Source organism: Candoia aspera, chromosome 3, assembly GCF_035149785.1.
Source record: "Candoia aspera isolate rCanAsp1 chromosome 3, rCanAsp1.hap2, whole genome shotgun sequence".
Taxonomy (NCBI): Eukaryota; Metazoa; Chordata; class Lepidosauria; order Squamata; family Boidae; genus Candoia; species Candoia aspera.
The window spans coordinates 64,323,176-64,339,344 of record NC_086155.1 but is presented as its reverse complement, the minus strand read 5'-3'; the positions used below and the strand labels follow the sequence as shown (position 1 = coordinate 64,339,344).

The 16,169-nt window shown below is 38.9% G+C and overlaps 1 protein-coding gene across 1 annotated transcript; it reads left to right on the top strand.

Annotated features, from left to right (window-relative positions):
* The first annotated feature begins 1,570 nt into the window (after nucleotides 1–1,570).
* Nucleotides 1,571–3,553, top strand: LOC134494877 (solute carrier family 25 member 3-like). Its single transcript, XM_063300130.1, has one exon. It carries the CDS (start codon nucleotides 1,623–1,625, stop codon nucleotides 2,997–2,999), a length of 1,377 nt encoding a protein of 458 aa, XP_063156200.1. The 5' UTR covers nucleotides 1,571–1,622; the 3' UTR covers nucleotides 3,000–3,553.
* Nucleotides 3,554–16,169: the final 12,616 nt, after the last annotated feature.

Here is a 16,169-nt window from a genome sequence, read left to right as displayed (position 1 = left end):
TTTCAGGTAACATGGATGTTCTAGGAATTGGCCATGCTGTTTTGCACACAACTATTTAAGAAAATGAAATGATGACCATTTTCTAAGTCATTCCTTTCCATATACAACTATTTTGAACTTTACTTTCCCCCTATTTCTTTCTCCAGCAATTTTGCTTCTGTCATATTAAAAAAACCATTATTTATGGTTTTTTAGGGGTGCTTTCACATGACTTTTGATTAAACCTATCACATAAATTTGTTGAGATTGCAACCATTCCTCTCATCTATAGGTAGAAAGTCAGGCTCTCTGACCAAAAAGCAAATGGCAAGAACAACATCTGCAAAGATGTGCTGCTCCTAAAGCTGAGGTGGTAGGTAGGAATAAACAAACATCTGTCCCAGCAGTTTTTGAGCAACTGAATTATTTGACTGCTTGTAATGCACTGACATAACATATTAGGCTTTGTGGAAATGCTGCAGGTAAGGCTGGAGCTAGTGGTAAGGCAAGAACCAATAAAGCTTGGACCAGACAGAACTGTCATGTAAACATGGATACAGTGCCTCTGATACTCAAAAGCTAGAAAAAAAGAGTTTAAAGACTGTTAGCTCAAAGAATGGGAGAAAAAGGCCGAGGATTTACACCCTGAGGCTGACATATATAAAGCATTCGGTTCCTGTGTTCTGCAGTACACAGATCTTCTGCATATGTATTACTTTTTTCTTGGCTCCACCATCTAGCTGTGTTGAGTCTGTGAAGTATCTGCCGTTACCTAGTTACCATACTCCTAAAAGCGGGATTGAGTTCTTGCAGAACTGAAATTTATTGCTTGTGTCTCCTGTGAAGTCTGACAGGATGTGACTCCCTTAGTTTTCTTAGTGTGTGATTAGCTTCATTAATCACTCTGCTTTATTCAACAAATTATTAGGGGTCCAGACTACATTGTTTCCTAGTTTGTAATCTCCTGTATTATATCTTCATACTTCCATCTTTTTTTCTGATTAGAAAAAAAAGTAAAGTGATTAAAATGGAAGTAACCTTATTTATTTTATTCACATCCATCCACCTACTTCTAAGGCTACCAGGATGGAATTTGCATAAGCTGAGTGAGACACATCACGTAACACGGCATAGCTATGTAATAATCAGCCTATTTATTGCATATTAAGGCAATCAGATCTTTAAAACTGTATGAAATATTCCTTATAAGTTTACTTCCCAAATTCTATCTCCATGGTGATAATAAACATATTAGTAGCGATGATTTAAATATGGAAGATAAATACATGTGCTAATCTGAATTTAGGCAGTGTTTCTTTCTCAGGTTAGAACTTGACACCTTGGAGTTTTATCTCTGAGGCCACATATCCCCTGCTCATATTTAGTCTTTCTTGCATTTAACAGCCTCCCCACCTTTCAACCTTTTTACTCTCTTTGCTCCTTTGTTCATAGAGTCCCTCCACTTCCAGCCAACCATTCTAAACCATAAAGGGAATGACCAGAGTGTCCACTTCCAGCCCTATTTCCTCTACTGCTTCTAGGCTACATCTCTATGGTCAGAAGAACCCTGAAGTCACTGGCAGTTGGAAAGAGGCAAGAGCAACAGTTTCAGCCATTAGCAGGCCTTGACTTGTTCACGGAATATGCCTGGCCCATCCACAGACTCAGGGAAATGCAAGTCTCGGAAGGGGGAAGCCAGGAATATCATGGCTCCCTTCTCTCAGCACATATCCCGTTTCTGGAGAGCAGCTGAGACTTTTTCCAGGAGCCTTAAGAAAAAAGGCCCGGAGGGCAGGTTCCTCAACAGCCAAGACAAAATGGAAGGTGAGGCCCTTGAGGGCAGCAGGCGTCCCCACCCCAAGCCCTGGTCTCAGCTGCTGCCAGGGCTGTGCCCCACAACCTGGATCTTAGAAGGAAACAGAGGGGGCAGCGACCGGCCCTTCTTTCACTACAGGGTGTCAAGTAACCGCAGGGCAATGAACCCAGAGCCCTCCAAAGATGGCAGTCCAGCCCTTCTGCACAGGGGTCGGCTCGGGCTGTCAGCAGCTTCGGTAACCGAAAAGGACAGCCCCATGGGACAGGTGGAGGAGGAAGAGTACTCCTGTGCGTACGGCTCATTCTCCTATCTGTTCCTCTGCTCCTTAGGTGGGGTCGTGAGCTGTGGTGCAACGCACACAGCGGTAGTGCCACTGGATGTGGTGAAATGCCGCATGCAGGTGGAACCCAGGCGCTACCTGGGGCTCGTGCAAGGCCTTTCTCTCACTGTGCGAGAGGAGGGGATGCGAGGCCTGGCTAAGGGATGGGCTCCGACAGCCATAGGGTATTCCATGCAGGGCTTTGGCAAGTTTGGGCTCTACGAGTTCTTCAAGATACAGTACTCTGACTTGATGGGTCCCGAGGAAGCTTATCTGTGGCGGACTAGCCTCTACCTTGCTGCTTCAGCCAGCGCCGAGTTCTTTGCTGACATGGCTTTGGCCCCGATGGAAGCAGTCAAGGTTCGGATTCAGACCCAGCGTGGCTATGCCAACACGCTGCGAGAAGCAGTTCCCAAGATGTATATTGAAGAAGGACTATGGGCTTTCTATAAGGGAGTGTATCCCCTCTGGATGCGTCAGATCCCTTACACCATGATGAAGTTTTCCTGCTTCGAACGAACTGTAGAAGCGCTCTATAAATATGTCATTCCTAAGCCACGAGATAAGTGCAGCAAGATGGAACAACTTGGAGTTACCTTTATTGGTGGATACATTGCTGGCATCTTCTGTGCTATAGTCTCACACCCGGCTGATTCTGTCGTATCAGTATTGAACAAAGAAAAGGGCAGCACTGCTGTGGGTGTCCTCAAGAGGCTGGGCATGTATGGGATCTGGAAAGGCCTCTTCACCCGTATTCTGATGATCGGGACCCTCACCGGCCTGCAGTGGTTCATCTATGATTTAGTTAAAGTTTATCTCAAGTTGCCTCGGCCCCCACCACCTGAAATGCCTGAATCGTTGAAAAAGAAGCTCTCTAAAAATTAAATCCACACTATGAGATCTATGCAGCTGTGTTTCAAGGATGCTCTAATTCTATAAAAATGTTTCATTCACTTGATTTGTGGATATCACTGAGCCATGGAAATTCATGATGGTTTTATTCAATCCCAGAACTCAGCTTCAGGGAGCTTCAACTCTCTATTAAATAAGCTATTTAAAATAGCTTCTTAATGAAACTTTAATGCATGTCATTTAACAGAATAACATTTTCTTGCAATTTTATTTTACTTTTAACTGCACTCAAAATACATAGCAGATAATGCTATTACTAGTTTTTATAAGCTGTTAAATATTTTAAGGTTAACCATTTAATAGCAACTGCTAGACAAGTTGGTTGTTGTAATACTATTGTGATGATTTGAAAATTATTGTCAACAGGTCATGTTGTTAGGCAGCATAGATGGTATTGTGATTCTGAGGTACTGAACTAAAAAATCCTGTGTGCATTTGCTAAATCTAATTCTATGTTTGAAGCAACATAAAACTATAAACTCTGAAAAATGGCAATCTTAACAGTACTGTATTAGAAAGCTTATTTTATTGTTATCATCGATCTATAATGATCCAAGGTGCCTGTTTATACATGGAAAAAAGTATACTTTTTTGGCAGGACTTTTTTTTTTTGCAGGTTTCTGTTAGCTAACTACAAAACTTTCTATTAGTAGCTTGAGTCTTTAAAAGTGTGTCCTTTTTCTCGTGCATGTAGAGTCTGCTGTGCTGGAAAAGAAAAAAAAAGACCCATAGCAATTCTGAATGGTGATTTCTATGTTTATTGGACAAGTGTTTTGGAATTTGCATGAGTGTTGTTCCCCTCTGTCATTAAGCAGGCCATTGGGCTTACGTAGAAGCACTTCCTCCAAATTGTTTTTGAAGCAAGTACAGCTCTATTGGACAATCCTTTGTCTGTATAAAGATGCTGTAGCCTCTGATTTGGGGGAAATCTACTTTTTCTTGAATAAGCATCCTGCAAGTTACTGGAATTATAGCAATAAAATTAATACAGCATAGTATTCTTCGAACTCAGCTAAAATTCTGAATTTTGGTGATCTTTTATCAGTATGTTATTCTTTCTTTTGTTGTATAATTTAATTTGAACATTTATTGTTACTACAGCAAATAAAGTTATTGTGGTTACTATGGAAATATAAGTTCTGTATCGGGCAGTACTTTTTAAAACATATTAGCAACTCTATATTTTATACAAAAGCAGCCTTTTTCATTTCAAATGAATAGTCTTGCTACTTAGTATTATTGCCAAACTTGAGGAAATGATATCCAATTGTCTCTTGTATCTTTAATGATGTAACCTAATTCTTAAAACTGTATTCAACTAGTTTATTATTTCCCAGCTGTATCCACAAGACCTAAGCATTCTTTTTGGAGCCTAGTATAAACGTGTAATAAACGCTCAATGATCATGAATAATTGCAATTGTAATCCAAACTTCTGGAAGGCAGCACCAACCACTGATCTACTCAACAAAGCAAAATGTGGTACATACAGAAAAAGGAAAGGAAGATTTTGAATGGACTGGTCAGTGACAAATTCTGTTTCAACTCCACTTTGCTTTCACTGATTATTTGGATGTATTTTCTGATTTTGGCTTAAGGGCCGGTTCTTTAACAGTACCAACCCTCTTCAGACCTAATTAGCTCTCATTATTTGAATATGTTTTGATTGATATTAGGGAAAACTGCTCCCACAGTGTCAAACATGACTTCAGACCTAGTTATTCATGTCTCATTTCTATCCACTTATGACTTGAGAGACAGAATGCATATTGCAAGGGGGTGGGGGTGGGGGTGGGGGTGGGGGAGGAGAAAGAAAAAAAGGATCTTCCAGAGTGCTGTGAACTACATATTGCAATAAATATGCCCCTGTTGGTGATTCTGAAATGTTGGCAAGTGTGGCAAGTTGTGATGATCAGTAGAAAATCCATAGTATGAAAACTACATTGTGTTTCAAGGATGTCCCAATTCTATAAAAAGTACTAGTTCATCTGATATATGGGTATCAGTGGACTGTAGCTTTACCAAATTCCAAACTAAGCTGCATTCTACTTCAACAATCTATTAAATAAGCTACTTGAATTGCTTCTTAATGCAATATCAATGAATATAATTTAACACTATAACCTTTTTGCAATTTTATTTTGTTCTTAATTGCACTCAAAGTATATAATGCTATTTATAGGTCTTTTTAAAAAAAATAATTTTAACCAATTAATAGCAATTGCTATGTGAATTTGTTGTGGTAATTCTGTTGCAATGATCAACAGCAATATTGCTTTATTTTGGTCAATGACCAGATCAAATACATACATACACAACATGGTATAAATTAACATAAAATAACCCAAACCCAAAATATTAAATCTATCCCAGACACACAGTTAAAAAGAATTAGGAAAGCTACCTTGTGCCAATCAAGAGTCAGTGATAATTTTTCTTCTGTAGCTCTACAAACCACCTTACAAATTTAGTGGTAAATCTTTGGATCTAAACTGACAAGTGAAAGAATAAATTGAGACATCTTAAGTAAGACTGGGAGGATTGTAAGACTGGGACAAAGAGAGTGCATCCATCTTTATACAGTGCACACGAAAACATTTTCTATTAATTCAACCTCCCAAAAAGCACAGGCAAATTTTCTTACAGAGTTTTCCTACATTTCCCAAATACAAATTCCATTGTAAGGCATTGCACCTTGCTAGTGTGAAGATTCTTCTGTAAGTGGGAATTTTTAAACTGTAGGGTTCAGAGAAGAATTGATTCCGTCTAAAGTAAATTTCTGTTGAACCAGTGACACATGGTCATCCATGTTCTTTGTACAAACCAAACCTTCATGCCAAGGTTTGGTTTCTAGAGGGCCTAGGTGGCTCCAAGGAAGTAATAGGAACTTCTCAATATAAGGAGAGCAAAGCCAAGGAGGTTCATTTAACTAATGATTAAAGATTATGATTCAGATCCCTGTCCTATGTTCAAGAGTCCAGCCTTGAGTTGCAACATTACATTGAGAATACAATTAGGAACTCCTACCTTAAATATTTTTGATTGACCCAAGTTGAGCTCAATATAAGATTTGTGCTAAAGCTTTTGCCTCCAAGACCTTTAATGGAATAAAAGAGAGACCTCTGGTACACAGCAGTTATGAACATTCTTGTCAACTGATCAAGTTAGCAGTAGCATCAGCATCTTAATTCTGGTGTACTAAACTCCAAAATGCTATGTGAATTTGCTAAATTTGATTTTATGTTGGAAGCAGAATCAAACTATATACTCTGAAAAAAGTTCAGTAACTTATTGTCATAGATATTTAAATTAATAAATTGGAGAATGACTGTTACAGATCTGATTGACTTTCATTTTTCCTCTAACTTTGTAGTCCTCAAACTGGATACAGCCTTATTTATTATTATTTTATGCATTTATTAAAATGCTTAAAACACCCAATAGCTGAAATCCTTTGGGCGGGTTACAATAAAAAAAAATACAGTATCATTAAAAAAACTACGAAATAAAATGCAAAATAAAAACACCATATAAATTAGGCAGCTGCAAGGTAGTCAAAAACTAAATTCAAAACTAAAACAGTATGAATCAAAATGCAATGAAAATACAATGAAAAGCCAGTCTACTCAGTTAAAAGTGTATGTTCTTTTGACAAATGACAGATTCTAATAATTAGCTCCATCTCTTACAGAATATGCCACTAGTGAACTCCAAACAAAGGGCCTGACAAAATCCTGGAGTTTCCTAATGAAAGAAATTGGTGGCAAGTTACTGAACATGTTGGACCAACCTACCACTATTACTGTAAGCAATTCTAGTAGGGAACCAAGATTAGTACACCTAAAAAAATGTTGATAATTTTTAAGTTGTTCAAACAGTTGAACTGGCAATTTCCTGACTAGGCCTTGAAGTCAATGTTTTTCATTTTATTTGTGGCCTGTGGGATTTCTAGGGGGACAGGATGATTGCAGAAATCAAATTACAGTTGCTTTGGAAAACTTTGTAACAAGCTAGTAGGTTACTTCTCAAAATTTTGCTAGAAGTGTTCCTATTTTGCTGAGCTTAGAAGTTACTCCAGTTTTGGGGTAAGCATATTTACTAATTTATTACAAATTGTCGTGAAAGCAAATTCCATTTCAAGTTCTCTATTCCTGTTGATTTTATGAATATACAAATTTAGTTTCTTGGCAGCAACATGGAACTGATTTGCTATAGCCTTCTTCCTGGACATTTATCCAACTTCCTATTCTAGCCAAAGTCCTTATATTGGTATCCCACCCTAGAGATAGGTTAAATAATATTTTTCCATCTGCTCTTACCATATTCTGTTAATTTCTGTCAGATAAGCACATAAACATTAAATACTGTATTGTAGGTTTACTTTGAAAAACTGAAATTCACAAGACCCCCAGACTGCCATATGTAGTGGATTTTTGCAATGAAACAGAGTAGCCAAATTCATTTGGAGGGACATAACCTAGAGGAGCAATATTTCTGCTGATTTCTCTCCCTGCCTTACTTTTTCAATTTAACGATTTTCAGACTTCCTTATTGTAGATAAATTGTGTGATGTTTATTTTTTAATAAGCAAAATAGCATAAATTAAGGAACTATTTACTGTGTCAAGAGCAAAAGCACTGCAGTGTTTATGAAGACTTTATTAGAGTTTTAAAATACAGGTAAAAAATACAAAGCATAGAAAAGCAGTGTTTATAATAAAAAAGGATTTGCTTTTTTCTATTCTCAATGGGCTCTAACAGCTAATCATGATTTGTAATATATCTTATCTATTAAAGAAGAATTCTATCAGGAATATATTAGATGTACAACAGAGCAGGAGAAAGGGCTTCTTCAAAGCAATTAACTCCTTGGTTACCGTATTTCTCTTTCAACAGTAGTAATAGCAATCTCAGTCTGTATTAGATTATCAATACAGCACCTTTAGAAAACAGAGAGAATTGGCTGAGGGAAGATTTAGTGGTAGTTTAAGAATAGTGAGAGAAGGACTTGCACACATTTTGTGATTTTTGAGACATACTTAAAACTGGATATGAGATACTCTAAATTTACTTTCCCCAAAATTCATGCACTAACTAAATCTTACTCATTTGTTTCATGGGATCCAAATAATATTATCTTAAAATTCTGTCTAAAGATAAACACCTTTTCTCAATACCTCGCTAAGGCCATCCTTCACTTCAGGAACACAACTGCAAAAGATACCTTCAGAACATTTCTGTGGCCTATAGGCTCTGCTTCCCTGCTTCCATGTAGCACAACAAATTGGTTAGTCCTATGTGAAATGTTAGAACTTTTCTGTAAGACTGTCATGGGCAACTGTTAGGCAATAGCTTGTTATTTCATCAGTGACAACAGCACTCTTCAGTGAATTTGTAAGAGTGTTATAGAACAATCCTTTGCCATTCATTCAGAAGAAAGTTCCAGGGTTCACTGAAGAGTGTTCCATAGTAAATGACTTTAGAATTGTTCCACTCTTGGTTAGTACTAGTACTGCTTGAGAGATTACTTTCTATTCCTAACTAGGAAACTCTAAGATGAGCACACTAACTGAACACTATCAAGCCTGCACTATCTCCTTGTATCAGTGTTGAATTCTTTGTTTAAACATAATGAAATTCTCAAAAGTTGTGTGCTTCCTCTGTCCAGTACTACAGTACATATTACCCTTGAAAAATATGGACTCTCCTTTGTCAGTGGTTTTTAACTGGATAATGATGATAATAATACATTTTATTGCCTTTGTAAGATCAGAATCTTCAAGCTTATACTGATTTAAGTTCCACAAAGCCAGAAAGTGATATTTTACCACACATACTCTCAGGCCATTCATTATATTATGCAATGTCACTGAAGACTGAAAACCTTTGAAAGGCAAACTTGGCCATCATTCATACAAAGCTTATCTAAGAACATTTTGCAAATGGAAATGTTCTGCAATAAGTGAACAATCTGGAATCTTCCAGATATTTGGGGCCATATCTTCTTTAGCTGATGTCAGTAAGGTTTTTCTATTATCTCTTCCCAAAATGTCCTTTGGACTTCTGTTGCCACAAAATGGGAGCCCTACTTTGGGCCACATTTTCTAGAAGTCTGTGGTTCAGTTTAACACATCTGGGCTGCAAAAATCTAGGCAACCATAAGATGAGAGTGAAGAATTAGCTTTCCCTGTAACTCTTTGCTGTCATCTATTAGCTGTCCATATTTTTGCAATCCAGATGTGGTCCAGATGTGGGCAATTTTATAAGCAGCCTTGATAATTTTAATGGGAAAAGATTCTGTGAATGTGTATGTGGGTGTATGTATTCATACATAAAATGCATGTATATTTTGCACTTGAAATATTCTTCATGGACTGAAATGTGGTTGGACTAATAATTTGAATAAGACCCAGGACTTGAAACTGTTAATCTATCTTTACAAGCCATAATACTTTATGTCAGCAGATGGAGTGTTAAGATAAATAGTATTAATTGTCCTGCACAATAACCTAGTAAATGCACAAAATGGATCACTTGGTACCTGGTGGGGAAAAATAATTCAAAATTTTGAAATAGATTTACAATCGGTATGTGTGATATATGTATATATACTTGGATAGCAATCCTAAAGATACTCTTACGAAATGTGTCATTTTTATCTCAAAGGGTTTTTAATTAAGATGACATAGTGCACTGGATTGATTCCAAACACTTCAACTTAATTAGTTTGGGAATCATATGCTTATCTTATGCTTCTTAAACAGCATATGTATATTTGCCCATTCTATTACATTCCCTGGAAATACAGTAAACACTTAAGTTCAGAAACTTACATTCTCAGTTGATCCAGATTCAATTTTATAACATTTCAAAGAAATTTTTAAGGAGGGAAAAATCAGAACCTGACAAAATTGGAACCCCCAGAATCCTGGATAGATCTGTCACATTTTGTACCTCTAAAATGCAGGCCTTATGGTCACAGCAACTGATTTTTTTTCTTTTTCTCCTTTTAAATTTTTTTTTCCATCTCTTATTTTGCATCCACCTAACCTTGATGAAGAGTTCTGGAGAACACAGAGGTTTCTACAGTGGTGACTTTTGTGTTATTACAGTTTGGCCCACTTTTGAACTATGGAATACTATACATTTTTTCTAGTGTTTTGTTTTCTCATCAGGAAAAACAGAATGACATTTCTGCCTCTCTGAAAGTTGTCAACAAAGCCTCTGTGTGAAATACCATTATGATGAGGACAGCTGCTATAAAATGGAGAGCTATGATCTAGCAGTTAAAGTAAAACATTCAAATTTACTCAGTCCACCAAGCCTCCTGTGTACTTTTGGCTGGTCATTCTCTCACACAGAACTGTTATCATAATAAAAGAAGGTAAGTGAGATAAGAATATGAATACATCTCGGATAGGGGAGGTTTTTGAGAGTATGACAAACAGTATGTATGAAGTTCCTGCCCGCGCATTCAGGGTTCCTTTGAGGATGATTTAGCAGGCATGAACAGCTGCAGTCTTTTCAATGCTGAAAATGGAAAAACATTTGTCCTGCCTTGGGATTTGGGACTAGCTGGAATGAGTTTGACTATATGGCTTTAGGAACCATCTTTCACTCACAGTCTACAATTTCACTTAGCAAAGGTCCAACTCAGTAACCTCACTGTTGTACACATCGAACTATTACAAGGTTCTTTCCCAGCTAAACAGGATGTGAGTCCTGGTTGTTGTGCTTCCAGGTTTGAATTAGAGCTGCAGTGAAAATAGTTGAAGTCCTGCGCATAAAAAGTAGAGATGTGTCTAATGTAAAGAGACTAGACTTTGTCCTGTTGCTGAATAGCGGATAACAGTATTAGCACTATTCAGACAATTCTGAAAGAAAGAGTATTCACTACCTGAGGATTCCTAATAAGCCTTATTCTCCCCAGTATTACTCAAAAATGTCATTCCCTTCAGATCATCCATATGGACTGCTCAGATTCCTGCATAAGGAAATCCTGCACATATTTATTTGCAAGCACATGCATACACTAATATGCATATTTATTTAATTTATTTTATATCCCACCTTTATTATTTTTACAAATAACTCAAGGTGGTGAACATACCAAATACTCCTTCCTCCTCCTATTTTCCCCACAACAGCAACCCTGTGAGGTGAGTTGGGCCAAGAGAGAGTGACTGGCCCAAGGTCACCCAGCCGGCTTTCATGCCCAAGGCAGGACTAGAACTCTCCGTCTCCTGGTTTCTAGCCCAGTACCTTACCCACTAGACCAAACTGGCTCTCTATACAAAAGTTGAATGAAAGATAATGCTTCCAATGTTAAAAATTGCCAACAGATGGTAGTACTGACACATTGGAAGCTCTGACAGGTTCTTAAGCATCTATTCTTTCACTTGATTTGGCAGAAAGCTACTGTGAGAAAAGACTGTATTGCTATTGTTCATGAAATGGAAACTTGCAGTGAGTACTTGTCCCTGCACTTTAAGCAATACAGGTTGTCCTCGTTTAGCAACCATACTTGGGACCAGCAACTCAGTCATTTAGCGAAGCAGTCACTAAGTAAAACTGTGACTGTGCTTATGATCTTACTTCCTTTGCTTTACAGACCTGCAAAGGTTGTAAATGTGAGGATTGGTCATCAGGTTACTTTTTCATCACTGTTGTAACTGCAAATGGTTGCTAAATGAGGACTATTTGTATACCATGATTGAATTTTTGACTGCTGAAAGAGTCCCTCCAACTTCACTATGGAATGTAAATTGTTTATGTTAATGACTGTGTCAACATAAGTACTGTGCATTGATAAGCCAAAAAATATAAAAATGGTGAACCAGGAACAGCTGATCTTTGTGATCGAGAACAAAGTAGACAGCCTTGACAGCAATTAACAAGCTTCACATGAGAAAAGGTTGATGAACTTATTAAGGACAATTGACAGATTACTCAAAGGGAAATTGCTATCAAGCTTGGTATGTGAGGAAGATGTGGCACACATTTTTTGTTTCCTAGTTTGTTTTGTGCAATACTGGTTTCTCACATGCTGACAGCAGAAGCTTCAAGAGTTGAAATTTGCCAGTAATTATTGTCATGCTAAGAGAAAAAAGGTGAGGAATTTCTTCACAGCATTGTGAGAACCAACAAAGCATGGAGTCATCATTATGACCCAAAACAAAGCATCAGTCCATGGAATATCACCACAAAGCTTCACCTGCAAAGGCTTCTACAGGAAAATCCATAATTGGTGGGGGGGGGGGACACACAGATTCACATGGATTTCCTTAAACCTAGCACCATTATCAACTCATACTGTTATATTGCAACACTCAAAACTTTGAAATGACATTTAAGTAGAATTTGGAAGCATAAGAAGGAAATTTTGCTGCCACATGACAACACTAGGCCTCACACCTCACCAGCCACCCAAGAGGCAATTGCAAAGTTGGATCTCACTGTTTGACTCAAATGAAGAGATGGAAAAGACTGCCAGGATCTGGATGAAGAGACAAAGTATGAAGTTGTTTCATGACTGCTTTAGAAAGCTTGGCCATCATTGGCAGAAGTGTATAGTGAATGGCGGTGATTATGTGGAAAAGTAAATACTGGTAATGAAGTTGCTCATTTCAAAGAGTATTTGTTTAAACTAAAGTTATGGATGTGGAAGCATTATTTTTCATTCAAATCTTGTAGTTGCATGTGGGAAAGCTCTCCTGTCCCTTCAGATGCCTCTCCACAGATGACCCTACAGTGTGTGTGTGTGTGTGTGTGTGTGCATGTGTGTGTGCATGTGTATTGTCTAGTGGAGATGAGTAACATCAGGATGGAGTTTATTTGATGTACTTGTGTAGTGAGTATTTATTCTTCTTGAACACCTGAACAGTGAAATGTGGCCATCTACTTTATTTCAAAATAGTCACCATATTTTCCCCTTGTTTGTCATTGATGATATCAGTCAAAATCCTAAATTATTACCCAACATCGTTCTGAATAAATAAAATAAAAATAAATAAAATAAAAATTAAAAAATTAAATTAAATTAAATTAAATTAAATTAAATTAAATTAAATAAATTAAATAGGATTTCCCAAAGAATGGTCTACAGGAACATGGTGGGCTTTGCTTGATCTCTAACTAGTTCTCTGAATTGCTGCTCAGACAGAGTTCTGTTTTAGCTTCATCCTAGAGAAAGCAATGGAAAGAGAAAGCCAAGGACAGAGGCAAGGACATTATGAACTGTTATAGTTAAACGTGTCTTCTATGCATCAACAATGCTGGCCAGGAAACAACTTGGAGTGATTTGGTACATATATTTCTATATAGTTGTAATCAGTCTGCAAAATCGCATGATTTTGGTTTGAACTCCATGTAATCTTTGCTTTGAGTCAAAGCATTGACACTCAGACCACACGCAGGCTATTTTCCCCCAAACACTTGCAGAGATGCTACTGTCAGATAACTGTCCAGAATCTGTAAATCACATCAGAATTTCACTGGGAAAAAGACAGAGGCAGTTGATTAATGTGCTCTTATTAGAGCACATTAATCAACTAGAAAGCAGGCCATCTCCTCAGCAGCATTTTTTCTCCCTTGTTTCTGGACTGAATGAAGCTGGCTTTCCCCACCCAGCTAACTTCATGAATTTTCATAACTTTGTTACAAAAAATCTATCCAACTAATCGCCGCTTGGTGATTCTTTTTAAACAAGCCTCTCAGACAACAGTGTATATGCCCTGAACTATGTTCTGTGGCAGACGTTCTGGCTATTCTGCACAAACCTGTCTTCTGGGCTACTTTATGTTTTAGACAAAGCTAAAAGAGAGAAATAGAAACAAGCAACAGTCATAATGAGTCACTGTATTGTTTTCAACCATCAGCTTAATTTTTATTGATCCTTAATCTCCAGGAAGTGTCATTGGGATGAGCAATATTTTTGAATTATGAAGAATAATGTAAATTTGCTAGGGGATTAATATTTTTAACAGCATGTGGCCTGTAAAATATACTTCAGGCCTCTTGTGAAGAATGCAAATTGCTAGACAAATCTCACAAGGATTTGGGGGGGGGGGGCTGTACTTAACAATTGTCAGCCAAAATAGCACAGAGTCCAGGAGAGACAGTCATTAGCAATAGAAACGGGGATGCTGATGCCCGGCTCTCTTCTTGTGTTCGGGCCAGCCTTGGAAATACTTGCACATCAGTTTAACATGTCTGTCTGCTCTTTTTAAATAATCATCATCAGGCAGGGTTTGCTCCTAACAAGCCCCTGCACTGAATTGGCAATTTGCCAGAGGAAGGAAGCTGTTACTGCTGCTGCTATATTGGCCCTGCAAGGGGGAAACAAGTCTTATTACGAATCCTTTGGAGAGGAATGATTTTTTTCATTAGGAATATGCCACTGAAAATAAAGCATTACGCTTCCCCTCCCTGAATGCCACTTCAACCACATGCCAGTTCCAGTCCTATATACAAAAATAACAGACGTATTAAGTATGACCACACTTTTAAGACGTTGTACCATTTATTATATGAGTGTGTGCCGATACAGGTAGTCCTTGTTTAACAACCATTTGTTTAGTGATCGTTTGGACTTCCGACAGTGCTGAAAAAACCGACTTACAGCCTGCCCTCACACTTACAACTGTCATAGTGTCCCTGCAGTCATGTGATCATGATTTGGGTGCTTGGCAACCGGTTTGCATTTATGACAATCTGTCAGGGTAGCCTTACTTCGAATAAGACACGGACTCACTTAGAGGGTCTAAAGATTTCCGGGTTTATTGAAGCAGAATGCATACGGAGAAAAATACGGGAATGCGGGCGTGGTAGCAGGGTACCCCGTTTATACCCTGGTGGCGGACCTTGTCCTCCTCCACCCCCCATTGTTCCCCAAGCCGTGTCCAGATGGGTGATTTGAATTGGTATGGGTCTGATGATGGGCGATTCGGGTGATCTCCGATGGTTTCCTTTGTCTCTTTGCCTTTGTCCGGTGCAGGTGCATCCCCCGGGGTAATGGGTGGGAGTTCCCCCGATCTGTTAATGGTTTCTATGTCCTGTCCGAGGTGCGCTTCTATTGTCCTGGTGATTGTTTTAGGAGTTTGGGTGCTTAAGGGATGATGTGTGTGTTTAAAGGATAATGATTATCCCTTCCTCTTTCCTGATGGGAATGTTCCCCGTTGTGATGCACTTATGCCTTGCAACGGGGAACATGACATGCTGCCCCCCTAAGAGAATTCTAAGGTGCCGGTTTGTCCGGGTATGCTTCATGGAAGCTTTTGACAAGCCGTTTTGCTGAAACATTTAGCGCTTGGACCCACTCCGGGTGGGGAAAATTTGACGAGGTACTGTCTCCATTTGACGAGGTACTGTAGGGTGCCCCTTAGCCTCCTGGAGTCTAGTACCTCCTTAATTTCAAAATGTTGTTGCCCATCTATCATGATGGGTGGGGGTGGGGGGGTTTCATTGTGCCATTTTGAAGGGGTGGCCAGTTTCAGTAGGGCACAGTGGAACACTGGGTGTATGCGCCTCAAATTGTGGAGTAGCTCCAACTTGAAAGTCACTGGGTTGATAATTTCTATGACTGGGAACGGTCCAATGAATTTGGGTGCCAGTTTCTTTGAGGGCTGTGGGGACTTGATGAACTTAGTGGAGAGGTAGACCCTATCTCCCACTTTGTAGTTTGGTTGCGCTGCCCTGTGGTTGTCTGCAAATTTTTTGTATGTAGCTTGTGCGTCTGCGAGAGCCAGCTGGATGACGGGCCAAACCGTGGCCAGTTGTGCCGCCCAGTCATCTGGGGAACAGGGCGGGGTGTCTGGTTGGGGCAGTTCTGGGATTGGAACGAAGTCTCTGCCATAAACCACTTTGAATGGGGTGTGACCTGTGCTCTGGTGCACTGCATTGTTGTAGGCTACCTCTGCAAAAGGTAGCAGGTCCACCCAATTGTCCTGTTGATAGTTTATGAATGATCGTAGGAATTGCTCCAGGGTGGAGTTAAGAATCTCCATAGAGCCATCTGTGTGGGGGTGCCAAGCCGTGGACAGTGCCTGCTTGGTACCAATAAGTTTTAAAAATTCTTTCCAGAACCTGGAGGTAAATTGTGTGCCCCTATCAGTCACCAAACGGGAGGGGGCTCCATGGAGTTTATA